Source organism: Vanacampus margaritifer, chromosome 8 (genome assembly GCF_051991255.1).
Source record: "Vanacampus margaritifer isolate UIUO_Vmar chromosome 8, RoL_Vmar_1.0, whole genome shotgun sequence".
In the NCBI taxonomy this organism is placed as follows: Eukaryota; Metazoa; Chordata; class Actinopteri; order Syngnathiformes; family Syngnathidae; genus Vanacampus; species Vanacampus margaritifer.
In genome coordinates this window covers 11,036,511-11,059,468 of record NC_135439.1, presented here as the reverse complement: position 1 = coordinate 11,059,468, position 22,958 = coordinate 11,036,511, and the positions used below count along the sequence as shown (strand labels likewise).

General features: G+C 41.1%; 3 protein-coding genes across 9 annotated transcripts in view; 1 reads left to right on the top strand and 2 right to left on the bottom strand.

Moving 5' to 3' along the window:
• Window positions 1–211: 211 nt before the first annotated feature.
• Window positions 212–11,760, top strand: tmcc1b (transmembrane and coiled-coil domain family 1b). 4 transcript variants are annotated; one of them, XM_077572885.1, is made up of 8 exons: window positions 212–340; window positions 1,978–2,152; window positions 3,951–3,994; window positions 5,088–5,353; window positions 7,018–7,437; window positions 8,888–9,372; window positions 9,515–9,650; window positions 10,835–11,760. In XM_077572885.1, the coding sequence occupies exons 4-8, from the start codon at window positions 5,129–5,131 to the stop codon at window positions 11,153–11,155; spliced, it is 1,587 nt and encodes a 528-aa protein (XP_077429011.1). In that variant the 5' UTR covers window positions 212–340; window positions 1,978–2,152; window positions 3,951–3,994; window positions 5,088–5,128; the 3' UTR covers window positions 11,156–11,760. The 4 variants fall into 4 exon arrangements, with proteins under 4 accessions (XP_077429011.1, XP_077429007.1, XP_077429008.1 ...); XM_077572881.1 differs by having other exon boundaries at window positions 4,608–5,353; XM_077572884.1 differs by lacking the exon at window positions 212–340 and adding an exon at window positions 1,096–1,178 and having other exon boundaries at window positions 4,608–5,353.
• Window positions 11,761–12,735: 975 nt separating this feature from the next.
• Window positions 12,736–15,590, bottom strand: h1m (linker histone H1M). Of its 2 annotated transcripts, XM_077572887.1 has the most exons (6): window positions 15,357–15,590; window positions 15,014–15,270; window positions 13,886–13,979; window positions 13,767–13,816; window positions 13,079–13,231; window positions 12,736–13,000 (listed from the first exon to the last, which is right to left on the bottom strand). In XM_077572887.1, exons 1-6 carry the CDS (start codon window positions 15,442–15,444, stop codon window positions 12,803–12,805), a joined length of 840 nt encoding a protein of 279 aa, XP_077429013.1. In that variant the 5' UTR covers window positions 15,445–15,590; the 3' UTR covers window positions 12,736–12,802. The 2 variants fall into 2 exon arrangements, with proteins under 2 accessions (XP_077429013.1, XP_077429012.1); XM_077572886.1 differs by having other exon boundaries at window positions 12,736–13,231; window positions 15,357–15,589.
• Window positions 15,591–16,308: 718 nt separating this feature from the next.
• The window catches only part of cacna2d3 (calcium channel, voltage dependent, alpha2/delta subunit 3), a 34,926-nt gene continuing 28,276 nt past the window's right edge, over window positions 16,309–22,958 (bottom strand). For 2 of the 3 annotated variants that reach the window (XM_077572914.1, XM_077572915.1), the window contains 17 exons: window positions 22,185–22,230; window positions 21,967–22,064; window positions 21,787–21,880; window positions 21,070–21,165; window positions 20,859–20,980; window positions 19,606–19,683; window positions 19,449–19,510; window positions 19,055–19,099; window positions 18,929–18,991; window positions 18,625–18,695; window positions 18,459–18,534; window positions 18,328–18,368; window positions 17,841–17,896; window positions 17,481–17,598; window positions 17,284–17,401; window positions 17,086–17,163; window positions 16,309–16,965 (listed from right to left, as the gene is read on the bottom strand). In XM_077572914.1, the coding sequence (XP_077429040.1) occupies window positions 16,873–16,965; window positions 17,086–17,163; window positions 17,284–17,401; window positions 17,481–17,598; window positions 17,841–17,896; window positions 18,328–18,368; window positions 18,459–18,534; window positions 18,625–18,695; window positions 18,929–18,991; window positions 19,055–19,099; window positions 19,449–19,510; window positions 19,606–19,683; window positions 20,859–20,980; window positions 21,070–21,165; window positions 21,787–21,880; window positions 21,967–22,064; window positions 22,185–22,230 (1,355 nt within the window). In that variant the 3' untranslated portion in view covers window positions 16,309–16,872. Of the gene's footprint in view, window positions 16,966–17,085; window positions 17,164–17,283; window positions 17,402–17,480; window positions 17,599–17,840; window positions 17,897–18,327; window positions 18,369–18,458; window positions 18,535–18,624; window positions 18,696–18,928; window positions 18,992–19,054; window positions 19,100–19,448; window positions 19,511–19,605; window positions 19,684–20,858; window positions 20,981–21,069; window positions 21,166–21,786; window positions 21,881–21,966; window positions 22,065–22,184; window positions 22,231–22,958 lie in introns of those variants that run through there. The other variant, XR_013295030.1, reaches the window with a different exon arrangement.

The window sequence follows — 22,958 nt, the reverse complement described above, 5'->3', positions numbered from 1 at the left end:
ATGTATGTATTGATAAAATTGTTAAATTAATAACTTTTTGAAAATATTACTTGAAATTTGTTAGACGAAGGTTAAATTGGATTTTTATTTTATTTTACAAATATCCTCAGACTTCAGCGTTGGTTATTTTCTGTTAAAATTATTTCACGTTTACCCGTCCAAGAATCGCATTCAGGTACTGTACTTACGAGATGACTATGTACATTTTACACTGACTGCCTCGCGAAGTTCAAGCGTTGTTGTGTGTTTTGACACCGAGCACGCTATATGACGTCATCGTGGGAGTGTTCCTTCATCGGGAGAGATGAACGGTCACCAACACAATCCTCTCAGCGCCCATGTAAGTTGACGCCGACAAAACCGCCGACTTTGTGAATTACTCTCTGTGTGAAATCCGCTTCCGTGTACCGCCGTCCGACCTGTGCGAGGGCCGAAGCCGCTTGGACTTGTTTGGGAGGTTGTCGACGCGTCTGTTCGCCCGCAGCTAGTTAGCCGCAGTAGTAGCTAGCTGGGGAGCTAGCCAGCATGCTAAGTGACAGGCTGATTGGCCAGCCAGTCAGGCGCTTAGTGGACGCCTGTTTTAGTGGCCCGGCTAGTCGGGGTGGGGCGAGGTTTGTTTACTTTTGGGTCAAAATGGAAACTGAACCGTCTTTCAAGTGTGCTTAGGTGAATGTTCTGTAGATTGATAAACATAGTGAGTGTCCGAGAGATTGACTGTCAAGGCCAATGTCTGCTGCATATCCGGAATACGACTGAGCTCACACTTTAAACAAATATACAATGACATTGAAGTACTTAAACTCAATATGCCACTCCGTTTACAGAACGTTAATATCGTGGACTTAAAGCTAAACTCAAAAGCGCCTTAATATAGTTATTACGCAGATCCCAGGTGATTATTAAACGTGTTCAATACACCTTTAAGTGATATCAAATTATGCTGAAAGCCGCATTTGCTTCTCTCGTTAAATTGACACACAACGAATGACCCCAATATGTCTTCACGTGAAGTAATGGAACTTCTCCAACACCGCCCCTCGGGGTGTGTGCCGTGTAGTAAAATCAACACCCTCCGGCGCAGCAAGTTAGCATGCCCGGCTAAAGTGTTTAAAGACAAGACGAGCTGATCCAAAACAGGCACAACAATGCACATAACGTTTAACTACCACCACGGCTAGGTACAAAGTCATTTGCGTTTATTAACTACGTGGGTGTTTTCTTTGAAATAGGTGTTGTTTTTAACGCAAAGAGGAGGCCTACGAGCTTTAGCTAACAAGCGGCTTGTTTCATCCTCTTCTTAACTCTAAACCGTTGAGCTCAGGCTATTTGCAGTCAAACAATCGTTTGTTTGTATTGGACATATTTGTCAGGCAGGCACTAACGTCTCCTTACATCATCATCTGCCCATTTTCGACCCTAGATGCATCTGTAACTTATTAGTGAGCTCGTATTTACCCATGTCTTCTTAAAAGAATGCATTTACAAAAAATTAATTACATTAAATATTTAAATGTATTGGCATGTTGTTGTATAGACTGCTGTAATTTAATATGAGGCAAGCCTGCAAGTGCTCCCAAAAGGGGGCATCCATTCATTAATTAACGTGTGTAATTACTAGGGAAGGGCTTTGGGTGTCAGTGCTGTGAAAGTAATTAAACCATCCCTTCTATTTTTTGCCAAAACATGGAGCAGGACAGCTACAATGTTATTTTTGTGTGCTCGCTCACGTGTCATGGACTGTTGTCCTTTTGTGTGTCCTTGTCATCGTGCACCTGATGAGTACACGTCAAACGTTTGCTTTACCTTTCTGTTATGGTTTAAATAAACAAATCTTTGTACAAAAGTTCAACAGTCCTGTTTGAATTAGCTTCCTAAAGTTCCTGGAAATGACTTTAAGCACAAAAGCACAACTGTTAATTAATATGTTTTTTTGACATGAGGGAATCATTATTTTTTTCTCCTTTTAAAATCTTGCAGCATGTGATTTTTCTAAACGCTAATGAAGACAGCTGACTAAAAACCAAGAGGCACCCTGTCAGATTTTCATTTGGAGGACTTCCCCAAAGGAGGTGGTGCTGGACGTTTGCTTGGAATTTTAATCCCCGTACCCTGTCTGTTGGATCACATTATTTACTGATGACACCATCTGAAGGTATGTTAATGTTGTTTTACGCTACTTAAATACTAATTGCTGATTGACTTTTTTTTCCCCTCTTGTTTGCACTTTCAGAAGAGGTTCATTAGTAATCCAAACGTATTTTTTTTTTACCAGCACAAAACAGATTTGAGCATTCCAGTCTAATGGATTGTGTGCAAATTTCTGTAACAATTACGCAACAATACAAATTGCCTCCCGCTTGCTTAATGGGTCTGCATCATAAGTAAAAGCTTAAATGCTCCATAACACGCACAACACTCAGATGGTGTGACCTTGGAGCGCTGCAATGTGCAAAGAGAGATAGGCGAGTTGTTGGCTGACCCATTTCAGCAAGATCACTTTGCCCTGAGCTTAGAGACGGACCCGCTGTAATTTCATTGCCCTTGGGAGATATTTGCTCCAAGCCGTTGAGGAATGTTTGCTTCTAATGTAACATTTTAAATGTGCACAAATGCACCATAGCTGGCACAGTGATCGAATGACTGATACAACCGACTGAAGCAGGTGTACGTCCGTTGATCTGGGTCAGTACAGACGGGCCGTCTCAGTCTGTGTATTTTTTTTAGGCTTTGCCTACGTGAAGTTGAGAAATTTATTTGTGTTCATCAGAGGCATGTTAAATGGTATATATTTGTACACCCCCTCTTGAAAATATATGTTTTTCCAATTGTGTCGCATAAATGGTGGAAAATTTTTCAAAGGATTCAGATTTGTTAAAAAAAAATTTTTTTAGATCACAGAAACTTGACATGAAATCAGGGGTGTGTAGACTTTTTATGTCCACTGTATATATGTGTTATTCTTTCACAACTTTTGTTGAATTTGGTTCTACTGTTAGATTTTTCCAAGAGTGGAAAAACGCTGATGAGTTAATCCTTTGATTTTCACACCATGCGAAGTCATCCATTTGAGCTTGTGTTCCAAAAAGAGTTAACAGAATTTTTTTTTTTTTTTAGCATTGATCAATTTAACTGACTCATGGAACAATTTTGCCTGAAATGTGCAGAACAGTACATGAATTATGGCTGGCACTCCGCAATAACCGGTCTGGAGGGAAGATTCATGCGGTGAAATAGTGCGGGTTCCTAAATGCTGCTCAAAATGGGAACAAACAAATGTGAACACCTGCTGTTTAATCTTCCCAAGTGAATGTGCCTGTGCTGAATGTGCAATGAAACAGGGTCAACTCAGTCCTACATTTGGCCGCAGCAACACGCCTTGCATGAGCCGTGTGTGACTATTGTATTGAAAAAGAGGCACAAGTAATACTAGTGAGATTTACATGTTGCTGGCTTTTGCCTTACAGCATTTGGTATTTGACAGGCGACCCCCCCGCCCCAAACTTGGATGTCACTAGTTGCACACTGACACTTCCTTGGAGCGTTTTTTTTTTTCTGCTTGCATTCCTGCTCTTATTTGTTGTCATGACATATTAGAGGTCCGACTGGTACGGCAAGCTTACATTAATGCTGTGAATCATTTTGTAATGGATGCTTTTCATTGGAAGTGATCTTGAAGAATGTGAGGATCATGCTGCGCTAACGCAAATAATGGACTCTGCTGTAATAGACCCTGATTACGCGGTTAATTGCTGGGTGTGTTTTCCCACACCTTCGATTGGCGCCTCCTTTTCAGTGTTTTACAATACGCGTCCAACATGTGTCACAGAAATGGCATTTGTAGAATGGCAGTCGTACACGCGTGTATCTCACGAAGCTCAATAAATGGTTTTGGTGTAGCTAATGAAGTTGTGGCTGGTTAGTGTATTTGTAATTTTCTTTTCTTTCTTTAGCCAATTCTGCTTTGTGAGCCAGAAGAGGAGAGGTTGGGCTGATGGTAAGTAATCACATGTTTGTCACTTTTAATCTTTTATTGCAGGATTCCCATCAATTCCGTATGTTGTCAATTGCAAGCGAAAAACAATTTATTGCAGGCTTTGAGCTAGAAATGAAAATGAAATGAGGTGACGCAGGAAGAGGCCACCTGCCAGCGATCCATGAATACAGAATCATTTTCAATTTGGATTTTAATTTGTATCTTTTCACAATTTGGATTTTCTCTTTGTTTGTACCATCCACACGCAGCCATTTGAATAATTTCTGAAATGGAACCTTTTGTATTATGTCAGAAACATGTAAACAGAGATGGACTGAAAGTTGTCATCTGGAAAACGTCAACATTTCAGAAACTGTTCTCAAAGTATTATATTTTGTTCTTTTCAGTACACTTTTTTTTGTTGTTGGTGCCGCCAGTCATGCCAAATACATTTGATGTCTTATGAAATTGTCATAACAAAAGTCACACATTAATTAGGGGGAAAAATGGATGTCTCTGCACCAACGTAATTTATTTTGCTTACAGTGTAAAGTTTTGTGCTTTCTGTTCTGTTAATCACTCACTGCATGTTATAATTCTTTTTGTTGTATCATTTTTTTGTTTGTTTTGTTAGACAAGCATGACATTGAGCCAAGCCACAGATGCATGCCTACTCAGAAAGTTCAACTGAGCGCCAACCAGCCTCACTCAGGGGAGGGGCGGGGGGTGTCGACGCAGCGTAGCTCGCCCTGTGCACCCCCCACCCCCCCCTCAGAATAGAACTGGAGGCCTCCGATGGATCAGGGTTGTAGTGAGCCGTGTCCAGACGAAGCGGACTCAGGAGGCCGGGCGGAGCCGGAGGGCGGTCGCAGGGCGTCGGAATCCGAGCATGGTTTGTCCAAAATGACCCACAACGCCCTGGAGAACATGGGAGCGTTGGGTCACGGCCTGAAGCAGCTCTTCCAGCAGCAGCGCCGACGCTCCTCCGTGTCCCCCCACGACACGGCCAACGTTTCCGAGGCCGCCGACGTCGTCTCGGAAAGCGGCGACGCCCGAGCCCCCTCGGCCCTCTCCTTGGATTCTGACGGCCCCGCCGCTTCCGCCCCTCCCGCAGCTCTGAGCCGCGTGCTGCAGCAGATCCGCGGTGCTCCGCCAATGATGAAGCGAGGCACCAGCCTGCAGAGCCGCCGCGGCAAGGCGGGGGTCGCCGGGGACGCCCCCCAGAAAGGGAGCCCCCAGATTCACCGGCGCAGCACCCACGAGGCCCTGCTGCAGGCTGGCCGCCCTCGCTCCTCCTCCACCACCGACACGCCCAGCAGCCCCGCCCTGGCCGACATGCTCATCACATCCGGTTACCATTCGACCGAGGAACCCGACAAGGTCAGTGGCCGGTATAACAAGTGGAGTTTTTTATTCCGTTTGGTAGGCAATAATATAATATGAAAGAGAAGATACCAAAGTGCTCTCTGTGTAAAGCAAAGCAGAACGAACAAACATCAGCAGCACTGAAAACCTAAATCTGTTTCAAAAATGTTTGACATTTTTTTTCTTCTTCAACATTTCAGTTACAGTTTACCAAAGGAACTATTGCACAGGTGTTAAACTCCAGGCACTGGGGGCTACATCATCATTTAATGTGAAATCAATAATAGCTGAATAACTTGATTTTGTAACTAAATCACAGTTAGTTGGATATGCAATAATTGAATGACGTGATGATACATTTACATGGTTTCGCAGTCTTTGTGGCTCTCTGAGGTCCGTGGCCCATGAGTTTGCTATCAGGGTTGTTATAGTTTTGGAATTTTCATTTTAGTTAGTTTTTATGTCATTTTTATTTTGTTTTTTTTCTTTATTTTTTTCTTTTATTTTTTTCTGGAGAGCTCAGTATTGTTCATTCGGTAATTTTACCGATTTGACATCATTGCTCTCTTTTTTCTTTTTTTATTTTTAGTTTTTATGTGTATGTGCGTGTCATATAGTTTTTTGTAATTTAGTCAGTCTTAATTAGTTTTCAGGGCGGTTCTGTTAGTTTTTATTAGTTTTAGTTATTTAAAGAATGCTTAGTTTTAGGTAGTTTCAGAATTAGTTTCCATTAAAAAAAAAAAAAAGTGTATTACTTGTGCACAATATTTAATAAACAGCATGGTAAAATGAAAAAAGTAACGCATTTCTTACCTAGTGTTGCATTTTGGCAGAGTTAAATGAAAAAGCAGGCGAGTCGCTGTCATCCTAAGGTGCTTTTCTATTGGCTGCTGTTAGATGACATCACTTCTGTGTGACACACTTTCAAATGTCCTTATTCCGGTTAAAGTTGAAATAAATATTCTTAAAATCACGTTTAAAATCATCCCCCAAAGACTCATGTATTAAATTAATTACCGTAGACCAGTGGTTCTCAACCTCGGTCCTCAAAAGTACTCCTATCCAGCCTGTTTTCCATGTCTCCAACAGCCAACACAGGTGTTTCAAATGATCAGCTAATCAGCAAGCTGCGCATGAAGCCTGGTAACGACAATCCTCAGCTGTGTTGGCTGAGGGAGACAAATGTCGAAACATGCCGACAACAAGAGCCTGTCAGCATATGACGCGCTACTCGATCACATTCCTCTCCTTTGTTGTTTTATTCAATGGCGTGTTTATACTGTGCCACTATTTACGTAGCTGACAGCGCTATCGCTATCGCGCCTGCACACCCGTGCGAGAAACAAAACGCTAGATCAGGCTTACTGTTGCAAATCGTGTATTGTTGTGCGGGCTTCCCGTACTTTCATTTTCAGTCACTAGAAACTGGCCTTCTCAAAAAAACATGCATGGGCAATTGTCAGTAAACAAAGATCAGAATTCCTTCACCGCAGATTATATAGAAAATATTAGATGGAAAAAATACAGAAGATCTAATCACAAGCTCTGTTTTTCATGATCTTTTTAAAATTTGTGCTCTGCTATTGGTTGGTCAGTTCCAACTCACTCGCGACTAAAATTACTGTTGTAGCCTTATCAGTAACTAAATACATAAAAAAATCCCCATTCTTTTGGTCCAGCCGGATCGCTACGACGGCTCGGCTCCCGCCGCCTCGCCCAACGCCGTCTCCTGCGGCGCCGACGGCTACGACGCGGTGGACAGCACGCCGGACCCTCAGCGCACAAAGCAGGCCATCGCCCAACTGCAGCAGAAGATCCTCAAGCTGACCGAACAAATCAAAATCGAGCAGACGGCGCGCGACGACAACGTGGCCGAGTACCTGAAACTGGCCAACAACGCCGACAAGCTGCAGAGCGTGCGGATCAAGCAGGTGTTTGAGAAGAAGAACCAGAAGTCCTCTCAGACCATCCAGCATCTGCAGAAGAAGCTGGAGAACTACCACCGCAAGCTCCGCGAGGTGGAGCACAACGGCATCCCACGCCAGCCCAAAGACGTCCTGCGAGACATGCACCAGGGCCTGAAAGACGTCGGCGCCAAGGTGTGTGCGTTAGCTCTTATCCTTTGAAATGTTGACGGTCACACGTGGGTAGTGAAGACAGACAAGTCTTTTGGCGATGACTCATCAACATTTTGACATTTTGACATGTTCACGTAAAATCTCACCTATGTTTATGCAGCTGTGAGGAAAACACGACCTTATTTTTTTATTATTGTTAATTTTTATTTTTACAATTTTTCATTTTCTGCAAATAACTGCTCTAAAAAAGTGACAATATTTGTCTTTGGAATTTGGGGGTTTTGTTGTTAGTAGTCTATAAAATGAAACAATTTTTTTAAAATTTGACTCAAATATATACAGTAGATAAAGTCGGAAGAATCGATAATTTTGCCGTAGTCTCTTAATATTTCCTAGAGCTGTGCAGTCGTCCCTTCACTTTTCACTGTATTGCAGATTTTAATAGTGTGCATATTTAATTTTAATGCACATTTTTCAGTATATTGCATAATTTCGAGCACGGGCCAGGAAGTTAGAGTGAGTAAAGGACAGAATGTCCAAAATTTTGGATCATTTGGGACTCATTCACTCCCAGCCATTTTCGTTGAAGCAATCCCCTTCGCTTCCAGCTGTTTTATTGGATTTTGACTGATTTTGCAAGGCCCACAGAATATTGTGTTCCATTGCTATAAAAAGATTAGAGTCTCTTCTTTCATCAGGAAATAAAATTATATTTGTGTCTGTTTCCGTTTTGCAGCAATTAGCATTAGAATATAGCCAAGTTTCATCATTATTCACATTCCTGTTGAAAACACTGACAAAAAGAGCTTGTTGCAACATGCCCCTGGTTGATCTCTAATACTCTCCTGCCACCTGCTGGCCTTTTTTTTTTTTTTTTTTTTTTAAATAACTACCGTTGCTTTAAGCCACCACTTCATGTCAGAAGCTGCATCAAAGTCTTCTTCATGCTCTTGCATAACCCCCACCAAAAAAAAAAACGTGTAAACATGTTTTTGGAAAAGAAGGACAAACTATTAAACATTTTTGAGTTTGAATGCGTTAAAAAAAGAAACTGCAAAGAAGAACTGATTAAAGTTACACATCTGCGTGTCTATTAGGTAATTTAATTTAGCCTGCTACCGCTAGTGCCACTGATGCACTTTGCCACGACTGACACTCTCATTTTCCAACGTAGATGTCACTCAACAGGCTTTTTACTGTAAAGTTGCACGCATTCAGTCACACTCACAGATACAGTACAGTCCTGTAGAACGTGAGGAAGTTGACCCCAAGTGGACAAAAACAATACCTAAACCTCACATGCATTTTGCATTGATGTTATGCACAATGCTTTAAAGTATATATAAATAAGAAAATGAGTATATGGTGGACGCGGGGGTGGTCTGGAACGTAACCACCATGTTAAATGAGGGCTTCCTGTCTTTATGTTACAGTTAACAGTTTTTTTTAAACTATAAAATAACCCTCACAGGTGACGGGCGGCCTTTCCAGCATTTCGCACGCCACTCACTCAGCAGCCGGAGCCGTGGTGTCCAAGCCGAGAGAATTCGCTTTCCTCATCCGCAACAAGTTCGGGAGCGCCGACAACATCGCCGCCCTCAAAGATTCCCTGGACGAGACGCCGGGCGACGACGGGGTCGGCCCCGGCGGCATGAGGACCCTGGCCGCCGGCCACCTGCAGTCCAGTCCAAAGTACGACAGCGAGGACGACTGCTCCAGTGCCACGTCGGGCTCCGCGGGGGCCAACAGCATGACCGGAGGCCCCGGGGGCCCCCCCAGCTCCAGGGGGAACACGCTCGATCCTTCTCAGGCATCGGGGTTCGACGCCATAATCCACGAGATCCAAGAGCTGCGGGACAACCAAGGGCGACTCGAGGAGTCCTTTGACAATTTGAAGTCGCACTATCAACGCGACTACACGATGATCATGGAGGCTCTGCAGGAGGAGCGGTTCAGGTAACACAAGCCGTTGCCGTGTTCGGGTCAAAAAGTTCGTGCAATTTGCCTCACTGATAACATTTATTTGCCCTACTAGTGTCATATAAGTGGATTACTAGTAAGACACAATCGTTCTACTGGTGTCCGTGCTGCCTTGCAGGTGCGAACGCTTGGAAGAGCAGCTCAACGATCTGACCGAGCTGCACCAGAACGAAATCCTCAACTTGAAACAGGAACTGGCCAGCATGGAGGAGAAGATCGCGTACCAGTCTAACGAGCGAGCCCGAGACATCCAGGTAAGCGATACTCTGGCCGCACCCGTGGTAAACACGCAGTGCGGCGCCACCACTGTGGAGCGCCTTTATCGTGTTAGTCAGCTAACACAATAAGTGGGGGAGGGCTGATGTCAAGACAAGAAAAGTGTGATGCATCAATGATGTCGCGCTAACCAGAAAATCACACCACTCAACATACAGTATTTCAAAACTTTTTGAGCCAAGGCACATATTTTACATCAGAAAAAAATCTACAGCACACCAACAAAGAAAATATGAATTAATAAATAAGTTAATTAGGCAGATCGATATTAGTAAGATTACTCTAGTAGGCAACGATACAAAGTACCGATACCACTAGTACTTTTGATACATTAAAATTTTTTTTTTTTTTAAAGACCTTCATGTCCCAAAATAGTTTCCTTAAAATTGCATGACATTGACAATTTTCTATATATTTTTTTCATTTTCTATAAAATTTTGAGTAGTCACCAACGCTTATACCAAGTACCAAAACCACTAGTACTGTTAATACAAAAAAAGCTATAACATTTTAAAGAAAGACCTATATATCCCAAAATAGCGTTATTCCTTAAAATTGTGCAAAATTTGAAATTTTCTATTATTTTTTTCATTTGTTTGTAAAAAGAAAAAGATTTTGTTCTCAACTTTTGAGTAGTCACCGATACCAAGTACTAATACCACTAGTATTATTGAAAGTCATTTTAAAGACCTATATATCCCCAAATAGCATTTCTTCTAAAAAAAAATGCATGAAAATAATGAAAAATTTCTATTATCTTTATTCCATTTATTCATTAAAAAAATCTAACCAAATCAATTTGTTCATCAACACACAAAATAAATTTTAATAAAGTAAAGAAAATGAAATTTCGTAAGTACAGATACCTTGAAATAAGGCCGGTTATCGACCCGATACCTCATATCTGTACTTACCCATTCCTAAAATAAATACTAAACAAATCCATCCAGCTACCCCCTTTTAAAGCCATACACGCGCAGTCACAGATACTACAGTTACACATGAGCATGGTGCCCCCAAGTGGACAGAAATAATACCTGGCCGTCACCTGTATTTTATTTTATTTAATAATTTAAGATCATTTTTATGTGATGGGATAATGAACAGAATTCTCACTTATAGCCTGTTAACGTCCGGTGTGTGACCCGCGTGTGACCCGCAGGAGGCGCTGGAGGCCTGCCAGACGCGCATCTCCAAGATGGAGCTGCAGCTGCAGCAGCAGCAGCAGCAGGTGGTGCAGCTGGAGGGCCTGGAGAACGCCACGGCGCGCACGCTCCTGGGCAAGCTCATCAACGTGCTGCTGGCCGTCATGGCCGTGCTGCTGGTCTTCGTGTCCACGGTGGCCAACTGCGTGGTGCCGCTGATGAAGACGCGCAGCCGCACGCTCTCCACGCTGCTCCTCGTCGTCCTGGCGGCCTTCCTGTGGCGGCACTGGCACGCCTTCTCCGAGTACCTGCACCGCTTCCTGCTGCACCCCAGATGACGCGACGGCCATCTTTCACGCTCATCGCTTCATCAGTCGAGACGGACGGACGGACGCTCGACTCGCCGTCGCTGCAATTGTGGCTTTGAGAGAACCGCACACTTTTTCTCTCTCTCCCGAGTCAGTTTGTTTACATGTGGACCACTTTACACCGTCGCCCCACACAAGACATTTTTAATGCTTTTAACATGACTCGAGTTCATTGAAGGCATATTTATTTGTTTTTAACAGTCCTCAGCGGATGCCACATTTTAAATTTTTAACGCCTCTTTTTTTTTTTTCCATCCACCTGCTTTCTTGGTTCAATTATGAGCTTTTGTGACCAACTCTTCCTCACTAAAGAACTGAGCGTTTGCACAGCGGCACCGTACACTGGCGCAAAATGATCTTTATGGCTTCTTTGGAGTGTGCGAAGTCAAGTGGACGTTTGACTGCTGAACGTGATCGATGAAGAACTCAACTAACATACTTGAAGAGCACTTGACGTGCTCAAAGACTCAGTGCTTCCCTACTGTTTCTATTAGTGACAATGAAATAGTCCAGACTTTTTTTTTTTTTTTAAAGAATAATAAATTCCCTCTTTTAAAAGGTGTAATTCAAGCAAAGTGTCAGTCACATTCATTTGACAGTGGGACAGACTTGAATCACAACCTCAAGTGTGCAAAACAAGATTTTCCTGTTGTAATTGTACACTTGTGGCAACCCAATACACAAGTCCAAAATGAGTCAAAAATTGAGTGGGTCTCTAGTTCCAAGAAGTTAGATATATTCATTTGGACAACCACGAACAGTTAAAACAGCATCATCATTAGGGCGGCCCCAAAATGAAATCTTGCATGGGGCCACAATTTTATCAGGAGCAGCTCTGTCCTTAACACTGATCTCTATATAGGCCAAGAGTAAGCCGCCATATTACTACTCCCAAGAAACGTTTCTCTGCATTCAAACCTATTTACAGTATCGAAATTTGAGACAGTACTTAGAAACAACATGATTTGTTTTAAATTTAACAAGATTACTTCAGACATTTGCTATAAATACATAAATGATATGCTTTATGTTTAGAGGAAACATATATTTTTATTAAATTATACTTCCAATTCAACAAGATGCCTCTGCCAAATCTAATATTGGGGTCTAAGGAACTGAGCAACATAAGAAAAAAAAGGGGTCTTCAAAGCAGCACACACATGTTAAAAAAAAAAATAAAAAATACAAAATAGTGACCAGTGTGTTTGTCTCAGTTGTCCGAAGCATTTCAGAGAGTTGAGACACCCTGTTGGTTGGGGGGCGCAAGTGTTGGAACGCAGCCATCAGTGGCCTGAAACGACGTTGACGTGTGAAACCCGGAAGTCGGAGGCATCTACCCACACACTAACCTACACCACCACCTAACGTAGTGGAGGTGCAATTACACATTCTATTACAAAAAATAACCGGGGTCCCTCACACCGCGACTTCATTAATCCCAGACATTTTAGAATTTTTTTCCAGAGCAGCCCCACGTGAGAGTGTAATAGCTACGTGTCCCTACAAAGTCAGTTATTTAAATAGATCAACCAGGCTCAGCATAATAGTGGTGAGCTACAAAAGTTAAGATTGTTTTTATTGACAAAATAGAAAGAAATTTAGTTATAGAAAACACATTCACTCTACATTCTTCTTCCTGCCTCGTTTCGCAGCAGCTTTAGGTGCAGTTTCTTTGTCAGAATCTTTGGCAGCTTTACCCTTTGCACCCTTCGCCTTGGCTTTTGTCTTCTCAGCGGCCTCAACATCTTTGGGCTTCGCTTTTGTCTTCTCAGCGGCCTCAACATCTTTGGGCTTCGCTTTTGTCTTCTCAGCGGCCTCAACATCTTTGGGCTTCGCTTTTGTCTTTTCAGCGGCCTCAACATCTTTGGGCTTCGCTTTTGTCTTCTCAGCGGCCGCAGCTTCCTTGGACTTGGCTTTGCTCCTCACATTTACTTTAGCTTCAACGTCCGCAGTGACAGCTTTTTTAGCTTTGGGCTTCTTTGCTGGCGCTGCCTTGGAGGGGGAAGCCTCTTCGTCTTTCTTGGACTCACTGGGACCCTTTGCAGCCTTAAAAACAGGCAGAAACTAGCTACATTAAAAAGCTTGACTACTTTCAGTGTCGACTGCCGAAACTAGTCAAGGTAAACGAAACACACCTACTTACATAAAAGACTAAAAGACAATCTTTTTTTTTTTTTTTACTAGTCAAAACTCTTATAGAATATTAACTTGAGTATATTGTACATGTAGCCAAAACGACAATATAAATCACTAGCATGAAAATTAGCATATAGCATTTTGGCCACAAGATGGGGCTAGAGCTGTCGTGTCTAAAGTACAGTTCTCGCATGTTTTAGAATTTTCCCACGATCATCACAGCAGATTCAGATTTAAGCTCATCAGCAAGCTCTGCAGGAGCCTGATAATGATCCCGGTCATTGAGTCAGGTGTGTTGGAGTAGAGAAACCTCAAAAACATGCAGGTCCCCCAAGGACTTTGATTTAACAAAATGAGTGAAACCGTTTTGTATTTTTTAAAGTGGCCACTCCCAGCAAAATAAAAATGTAAACATACACGTAGCAATAATGGCAGCCCTTCCCACCTTTTTCTTCGGTGATTTTACTTCATCTGCAGCAGCTCTCTTCATGCCACCTAAAAAAAAGTTTGTTTTTGTATTACTTTGTAATAGTTTCAATATAGCCGATTAGGTTGGACTATTACCAGCTTTAGTCTTTGGTGCTTCCTCTGATGCCTTTTGCACATTGGGCTCCACATTCTCCGCTTTTGCTTTGGACTCTTTACGCTTTGGTGCAAGCTTCACACACAAAAATAAAATAAAAACCCACTTGTCTTAATATTGTCCGCGACTACCGCAATGAAACCTTCATCAAGGGTGCGGCATCCAAGTTTATATATGGCAGTAACGAGAAATGTAATACTTCACCACTAGATGGCAGAACAGACACCAAATCTGCGCATCCGTTAAACAGTTTATGTGCTCGATTAACCCCCTGGGCGTTATTATAGTTTGATTAAATTCTTGTAATTTTTGCCCAATTCTGGCATTTCCTTTGTTAGTCATTTATGAATATTTTTTTTCACTTTCAACCGCTCAAAATGTTCAGTGGCATCAGACCTATCTACACATATATATAATTTTTTTTATTAATGCCCCCTATGGACAACAATAGCAGTATTATGCTAATAGCAAGACTAACTATGTTGTGTGTGTATATATATATATATATAAATATAAAAGAATAATTTGAAATTTTATATGACATAGTTAGAGGCTCAAACAAGTCCATAAGTCATAACAATAAAAAAAAATTTATGCATGCATTTTGTATTCATTTTTTAGCCTTTGGCGCCACCTAGTGGATTTTTGTGTTAACACTCAACACACAAATTCCTCTAAGCGATTGTATCAGTAATAACGGAAAATGCATTATAACACATCAGGTTTACAGCATGTCAAAAACTGTGATTTATAATCAAAATCGGGCATTATTACAACAATTTCGTGTGAATCTCTCCTTCCTGTTTGGTAATAATTTTAAATTACAGCATGGCGCCAATTTGAATTTCTACATTTTTAAACAATCCTGGTAAAATGTCAGGTCCCTGGTGTATTTAAAAAAAAATGCTTTTTCTTTGATGAAAAACAGAAAAAAAAAAAAAAAAGTCAGAAAATGGACAAATAATGCCCAGGTGTTAAATAAACGCCAGTCATCTCATTATTCCTACTTTTCGTGATATTTGTTAAGCGGTGTGCAATGAAATTTTCGTCTGTAAAATGGGTGCCTTGGCGCAATAAAAAAAAACTTTAAACAAACAGCGTGACTGTACCCGAAATCTGCCAATGATGCTCGTGGTGACTGGAGAGTTGGCAGGGTGCACCAAGGTGCCGTTCTCTAGGCCTTTCTTGAGGGCTCTGCCGACGAAGTACTTGAGGCGGATGTTGTCCACGGAAGGATACTTTCTCTTGATGAAGTTCTGAATGGCCTGTTTGGTCACCCCCTTTCTGGAGTCCAGCTCTTTGAGCGCCTCGACCACCATGACGCTCGTGCCCGGGTGCATGGAGATTCGACGCAAAGTCACGGAACCTGAAGGCGAGAAAATGATAGCATTAGCATCAAAGCTCCACGGCTGTGAAACCTGACGAACAACATGTATTTTTTCTTGCTTTTACCGGACTTTCTCGCCACTTTTGAGGGGAGTAGAGCTTTGCTGGCAGCCGGCATTTCACTGAGAACTACTGTTCGCTTTTTAGGAGGCATATCGTTTCTTTTTAAAAAGCCAAGAAGACGTCCTTGGTGCTAATGATGAGCGTCTCTGACTTTATAGCGCAAGAGGCAACCGGTAGTCGTTAAGCACCTGCTGCAAACGCTTTCATCTTGCGTTGCAAGGTGAATTCTCGCGGGATTTGTGAGTTCACGAACCCCGAGAACTCTCTTGATTGAATGATTGTGGACCACCAACACGCGAAAAATATATATATTTTTAAAATGAATGAATATTGAAAAATCTAAAATATTCTACACACTGTCCCTATAATTTGTGAAAATAACATGTGAACAAAAGTATGAATTTGCAAAACAAATTACGATTTCTCCCAAATTGTGACAAAGCAGATTTTGACCCGACGCCAGCGATATAGTACTATTTATATTTAACAAAAAAAATCTAAGCAGGTTTTTACCATCCATCCATTTTCTTAACCTTTTATTCCTCACAAGAGTCGCTGGAGCCTATCCCAGTCGGCTTTGGGCAGTAGGCGGGGTACGCCCTGAATTGGTTGCCAGCCAATCGCAGAGGTTTAAAAAAAAAAATATATATATATATATATATATATATATATATTATTTTTATATACACCTGCAATATAGTTGTATCCACTGTAAATTCATAAATCCAGTATTATTACAGAGATATTAGCCATGATAATAGAATGATATGCAATTTAATATTTTAGGATTTTGTTGACAATTTTTGACAATATCTCTATTATCATTTTACGCAGATTTAACATCTGGATAAAACGAATGTGTCGACCAACCATTGTCATTTATGTGTTCTAAAGAGTTGCAAATTTCTCAGTCAGTACAAACTCTAAGAAACACAACATATAAACATCGAGTATGTCAAGGAAAAATATGTCTTTATTCATGATCTTTTTGATCAGACTTAAACATATTCATTGAACATTCTTTGGGCACACTGTTAAAACATGCATCAGTAGTGTGTCTGACAATGACAAAATGGCAGAATAAAGCAAGTTAAAGTGCTCTGATTACTCTTTAATATTTTACATGTACCACATGGATAAATCTAAAATATAGAGTATGACAAAAAATAGATATGACAGCAGCGTTTTCGCAATCTGTTGTCCAAACTTTCTGACCTGTCCTGCATTATTTTTATCCATAACAGAAGTCTTCACAGCAAACACAAATTGCGCAAATAACTTGTATCACCACAGTGAACTGTTAGTAGCATCATCTACAAAAACTTGCAGTTTCCTGCATGAATGGATGTTTATAGTGCGTGAGTTAGAATGTTGTTCTCACTAAAGCGCTTCCTGCAGAAATGCGAAGAAAACATTTATGATTGGCCTTGTTTCCTACGTGTTTTTTTTTTTTTTTTTTTAAATATGCCTTTTGTTGTTAAGTCCTTTAGTGGTTGCTGCAAACTTCTGCTGCTGATGGTCACCTGCTGACACCCGCTGCTATTAAGGGGAGCAAAGCGGCTGCGAGTGGACAGTAGAGCCGCGATGCTGAACCGCACTCCATGGCATTTTCCTGAGGAAGACATTAAACATATGACATCAGCTTTATTAGGTATGCTTTCACAATACGAGAGCTGTATTATCTATTTTGCCCTTTTTTTTTTTTTTTTTAAAAGATGCAGCCTACCAATACCTCAGGGTGGAAAGGATGACATGATTCCGGCTTCTTTCTGTCCTTCTGAAACTTCAGTCTGTCGCACTTGAGGGATTCGTTATGTTCAACGTGGTCAAGGTTACAATGTGCTCGGATCGAACAATTCATTACATTGAAATCAACATATTTCTAAATGGCAAAGGTTGCAATTTGGGTGGACGAATCTGATTTGTAAAGGATATACATGATCTCAATGGGATCCATGGTCACTGGTGGAGCATTGCTGCAGTCACACTTGTTGTCCACGACAACCATGAAGAGATTGCTGCTGGGAATCTGCTGTATGACGAAGGACCTGCAGCCCCAATTGAGACGTGATATTATACGACAGCAGAATGGCGGCGCATCATTTGAGTCAAAATGGAGTTTGTTACCTGACACAGCCATCGCATTCAATGTTCCCGGTGGTCTCTTTGATAGTGCGCTCTGAGATGAAGGCGGGGTATTCTGTGTCACATGGCACCATGGTGGTCTTGCCTCGAGATCTCTGAGCTGTCACATAGCACAAAGTACATTTTTCTGGGGTACCCTGTACTGTACTGTACTCGATATGTATTCAAACAATGCTCAGTTTTGGCATTGGAACAGCGTTATTACTGTATTTATGTTCATTAAAGTGGATGTAGTGCATCACACGCTCATTCTAATACATCGGCCCCCTTTGCACCACAAACTGGGGTACCTAATTGTGGTCTGGGTATACAAGCTTGTGATGACCAATCCGCTATTGTTACCTTTCACTGACAGGTCGACATTCCACCAGCTGTACAGGTTAAACTCCAGCAGAAAACTGAAAAAGAAAAACACAACCGTACCATTAGAGTTTAATTTGATAAACAACATGCATGATAAGACTTTACAATGCATATGCTCACTGGCCACAACTTAAGTTACTGTGGGCTACATAAAAAAAAATCAGCTTTTACAAATATATATATATATATATATATATATATATCTTTTTTTTATATATATTTTTACTTTATTCGGATACTGTATATTTGAGAGGCAATGTATTTGAATATTAGATTAATTATTTGTTTATATCTTGAATTTGATCTCATCTGATTGTACAAGGGTACCTAATGTTTTGTCCCTTTACTTTTTTCCACTTTATTGGAAACCCTGGCTCCACCTTACAACTTTATATTGTGCCAGTGCTAATTACATTTTTTTTTTTTTTTTAATTTTATTTAAATACATTATATATTTAATTCTTACATTACAAGTTCGGTCAGGAGCCACTTGACAACAGTTAAAGGCTGCAAGACAGAAACATAATAAAGTAAATTGTAATGAAGGCGTCACTCCTCAATAAGTATTTGCTTGCTCTTCTACTATACTGCACTTACATCTGACAACGTGCGTGCACTGTCGCTGCTCCCAGCGTACTCTCTGCAGACGGCCTGGTAGTCATACAGTGTGATCCTTGCGGCAATAAACACGCAAACCACAACATGCATTTTAATTCACTGTATCAAACGTACGGCCTGCAATACAATATGAGTTTAGTGAGACCTTTTGAACGAGCCCATTTGGAGAAGTTTGTTCATGACGGCGCCTTCCACCTCGCCAAAGAAGAGCCCTGTCTGGGAGAACAGTTTCATTCATCAACAAACACACACATAAAGTCCAGAACTAAGGAAAAACACACAAAAAAACACCACTTGATTCTAGCAATACTCGCACACCGCCACTAGGTGGCAGTATTACTTTGAAAACACCTTCCAGGTCTTTTATGACATGTCAAAATGTAATCTAAAACATAAACTGACATCATATAACATCAAGAGAAGCAAACATGCATGGGCACAAACAATACCTGCGACAGCTCCTCCGTGACGAGAATGAAACCGTTATTGTCAATGAGGTAGCAGTTGACGTCCTGTCAAAAAGACTCCTTCAGCAAAAGGCTTCATAAATCTCAGATTGGGGTGATTCTTCTTACCTCGCTATCACAGCTGATGCTGCATTTTCCATCCAGAGCTGTACACTGAGCACACGAGAGAGATTTACAGGTACTTGCGCATGTAATTAGTACGTGATACCCAAACACGGACATAAATAGCCACATGATCATCAGGTGTGTAATACTGTATCCATAATGACACAGGCAGAACAATAATCTTCCACTAGATGGCAGAGCGTTCAATTAATCTCACTTATTGCCATTCATACAACAAAATAAATCACGTATCAGCTTTGTGTTGAACTAAACGGGCAAAGATTAAGTCAATGTGTGAGTAAATTGTGACATCATCATTATTTCAGTATATTTATTTTTGTGACATTAGTCAGTTATTTGTGACTTTAATAACAGATGCATTAGTTTGTTCACTTACCTGTCTACAGGCGGTCCAAAACTTCCTCTGAAAGAACTCGAGCTTCATCTGAAGCCCCACAGCTGAATGCAATCAAAAAAAATCAACTTGTACTACATTAGTCCAAAAATTTTAATAGCCCATCTGATGTTAATAATGACATGGGAGATTAATTTACCTGCAACAATTGGTGATTTTCTGTCATCAAGGAGCTGAATTGCTGTGCTTGCCAAAACAACACTTTTATTCTCCAAAGCTAAGAAGGAGGTGAAGGAGAATGAAAATCATCATTACTGCAGTAATTACATCAATTCAGTGAGCAGGTTTTTATTCTCCACGCTAGATGGCGCCATTTAGCCAAATGAGTTTGGCCATTCTGAAACAACTCTGATTGAACAAAACAGGCTGTAAACAACAAACTAGATCTAGTCTAGGTATAAATGTATGTATAGATGTTTACATGTGATATGTGTGTATATTTAATTTGGGGTATGTACCTGTATATACAAGTATGTAGGATCAGAGTTCAACTTCTTCCACGTTTTTTTTTTTTATACTAGCAGTAGCCTTTTTTTGTTTTTGTACTGGATGTTCAAAATAAACTTCAATCAAGATGGAGGGCAACATCGTCGGACAAGTGGTTAGAACTTCTGCCTTACAGTTCTGAAGTTCTTGTTTGAATCTCGGCTGTGGCCTTCCGGCGTCAAGTTAGCAATTTTCTCTCCGTGCTTTTCTCAGGGTTTCTTCCACCCACATCCCCAAAATATGAACATTTCTGATAGGTTTGAATCTGAGAGTGAATATTTGTTTATACCACCAAGGATGGGCAAATGATGGCCTGTGGGCCTCATGTGGCCTCCGACCACACTGAGTGGCCCCTTATTTAATATTTACTAAATAAGTAAGGAAGTAAATAAATACATAATAAATAAATACATTTGAAAAATATTTTTTCCAACAAACCCCAAAATTCTTTAGAAAAGGCTGATCAACAATAAATACAATAAAGTGGGGGTCAATATGGAAGTAAATACCAGAAAAAACAAACAAACAAAATGTAATTATTAAAAAAAAAAAGAGAGAAAAAAAGCTGCAAATATGTCAATTTGTAAATGCCGCACTGCCTATAGTTCAAAATGAGTAAGCCTGATATTTTTTTGCGGATTTGTAATGATATGCAGGACAAAACTAAGGTAATATTGAAATTTTGAGTGAGTTGATTTTTGTGGGAAAAAAAATGCACAAAATGAATTCAGCAGTTTTGAGCCCTTTTCACTAGAAGGATTTTTTTTGTTTGTTTTAAACTCGTTGTTTTTGGGTTAAAATAGTGGCTCTTTTATACATGCACTGAAAAATGTATGATCATAAAATGAAATATATTAATCGCACGTATTTTACTGGAGCTTCTTTTGTGGTTTGCGTGGCGCTTACCTGTGCTGAAGGGGATGGAGTAAACAAATGTGCCTGGGACCTGCTCCGCCGCTCTCTTGTACCACAGAGGGAAGTGATCTGCATTAAACACGCCCTCCTTGTCCTCCGCTGTCAGGAAATCTCTGAGGACGCACACACGACCCACCGAGACGGCGATGACATTTATCAAGACCAATCAGCGCCTTGCCTCATGCTGTGCAATGACACTCACTGATTGGAGAGCTGATCTGCCGCTACAAACAGGTTGGTTCTTGACAGGCCTGTGCGCGTGCCCAGGAAAGCGATTTCGACTCCTTTGTCGGAGTTCCTGGAGAAGAGGCACGGCGTCACATACGTACTCACATTTAATTAATCATATTAGCAGCTGATTACGCGCATTATTACAGACTGCGCAGGGCATTAAACACAACCCACAAACTAATGAGATCCAATTAAAGAGCTATATTGTGTCCTTGTGAGGTTGACATGGTTGGAGACGTCCATTTAAACATGTTAGGTCAATAAACATTATCTTTGAACAGGCCAAATATTTGATACAGGTCTTGTTTTGAATCGCTGTTTTTTTGTGTGTGTTTTTTACAGTAGCTCACTAGATGGTGTAAAAGAGTTTATAGAGTCCTCATAGTTAGAAAATAATACTGTAACGATTGTAATGTTGCAGCTTGGCATCATCTAGCTGTTAAAAGCTAAACGCTGTCATTTGTATGGCGACGTATGTTGCACTAAAACCTGTATGTATCTTACAGCCCTCATGGTGCCGTCACAGATGTGCACGTTCACATTTCCCACAATGCCTCAGGCAAAAATAACCCTCCAAATGAGCACAGATGCAGCAACTTGGGCACAATCTGGATGCCCCCCGCCCCTCCTCTTCCTCCTCCTCCTCCTCCATGTCTGTATATTTCTGACTGGACAAAAGAATTCTTACTCTGACTTGTTGAGAGCCAGTCCAGTCCAGTAGGCCTCGAGCGGAGCAGTGACAACAGCATCAAATATCACTTCCTTGATCAGCTCTCGGTCGCCTGCAAAAGCAGTTTGGTATAAAAGTAGGGTTAACCTTAACCTTACCGATCATCTTCTAATAACCACGTTCAAATCTGTTCCTTACACTTGAGATTTGGCCTTCGACCCGTCATGAAGAGCTTGATAGCTTGAATCTGAGTCAGGTGACGGTGCTCGTGCTCCTCTTCGGTGTTGCAGTACGTCCTTCGGTCCAAAATGGAGACATGTTGTTACATCACGGCCCTCAACATACCTCACGAACAAAAGAGGCCTAACCTACATAACGCATGGATGCCCCCTTGCCTAAACCATGCATTACATTACCATTCATCTGCCAGGGCGACATCTGGCTTTTCCAGATCACGGAGCCCTGAAAAACCAAAGTCAGTCACGCTTCAGATGTCTTAGTCCTGCTTAACTTCAACAATAAAAATGAATAACGCTCGGTTTTAATTGACAGTCAAACATGATTGAACTGCTTGCTTTTGCTCTTGTGGTTAATCGTTTGCACTGCAACATGATGGGAGTTTGTGTTCATAATTTGCGCTTCTCATGTAGTTATTAATAAAGCAACCAAAACATGATGATGATGATGCAGTGCAGTTCTATAAGTAAGAATATTTTGAGCTTTTCCACTAGCGATAAACTGATTATCGGCACCGATATTCAGCATTTTGACAAATATCGCCATCTGCCTTAAAAAAAAAAAAATCTGATGAGCAATAATATATCAATGTAAAACTGTGCTAATTTCAGGGAACTATTTATTTAAATTTTCAGTTAATTAACTAACTTTATAAGAGATGGTGCTAACCCTGGGAACTTGCTCCACCTTCAGTTTTTTGTTTGAATTTTTTTTTTCACTCACACAAACACGCAGACATACAAACATGGTCTCCCAGGCGGGGGAGCGAATACACGCCAACCTGCATTGTAGGCAAGTGACGGTACGACTCCGCCACCTGGAGCCCTTTTTGTTTCAAAATAAAACAAAGACAAGTAAAAACTTGAAGTTTCGGATATTTTGGAAAACTTTCCTTAATTTAGAAAATAATTTTTATTCACCGTTTGATGACCCTGGGAGCTCCCTGAACCTTT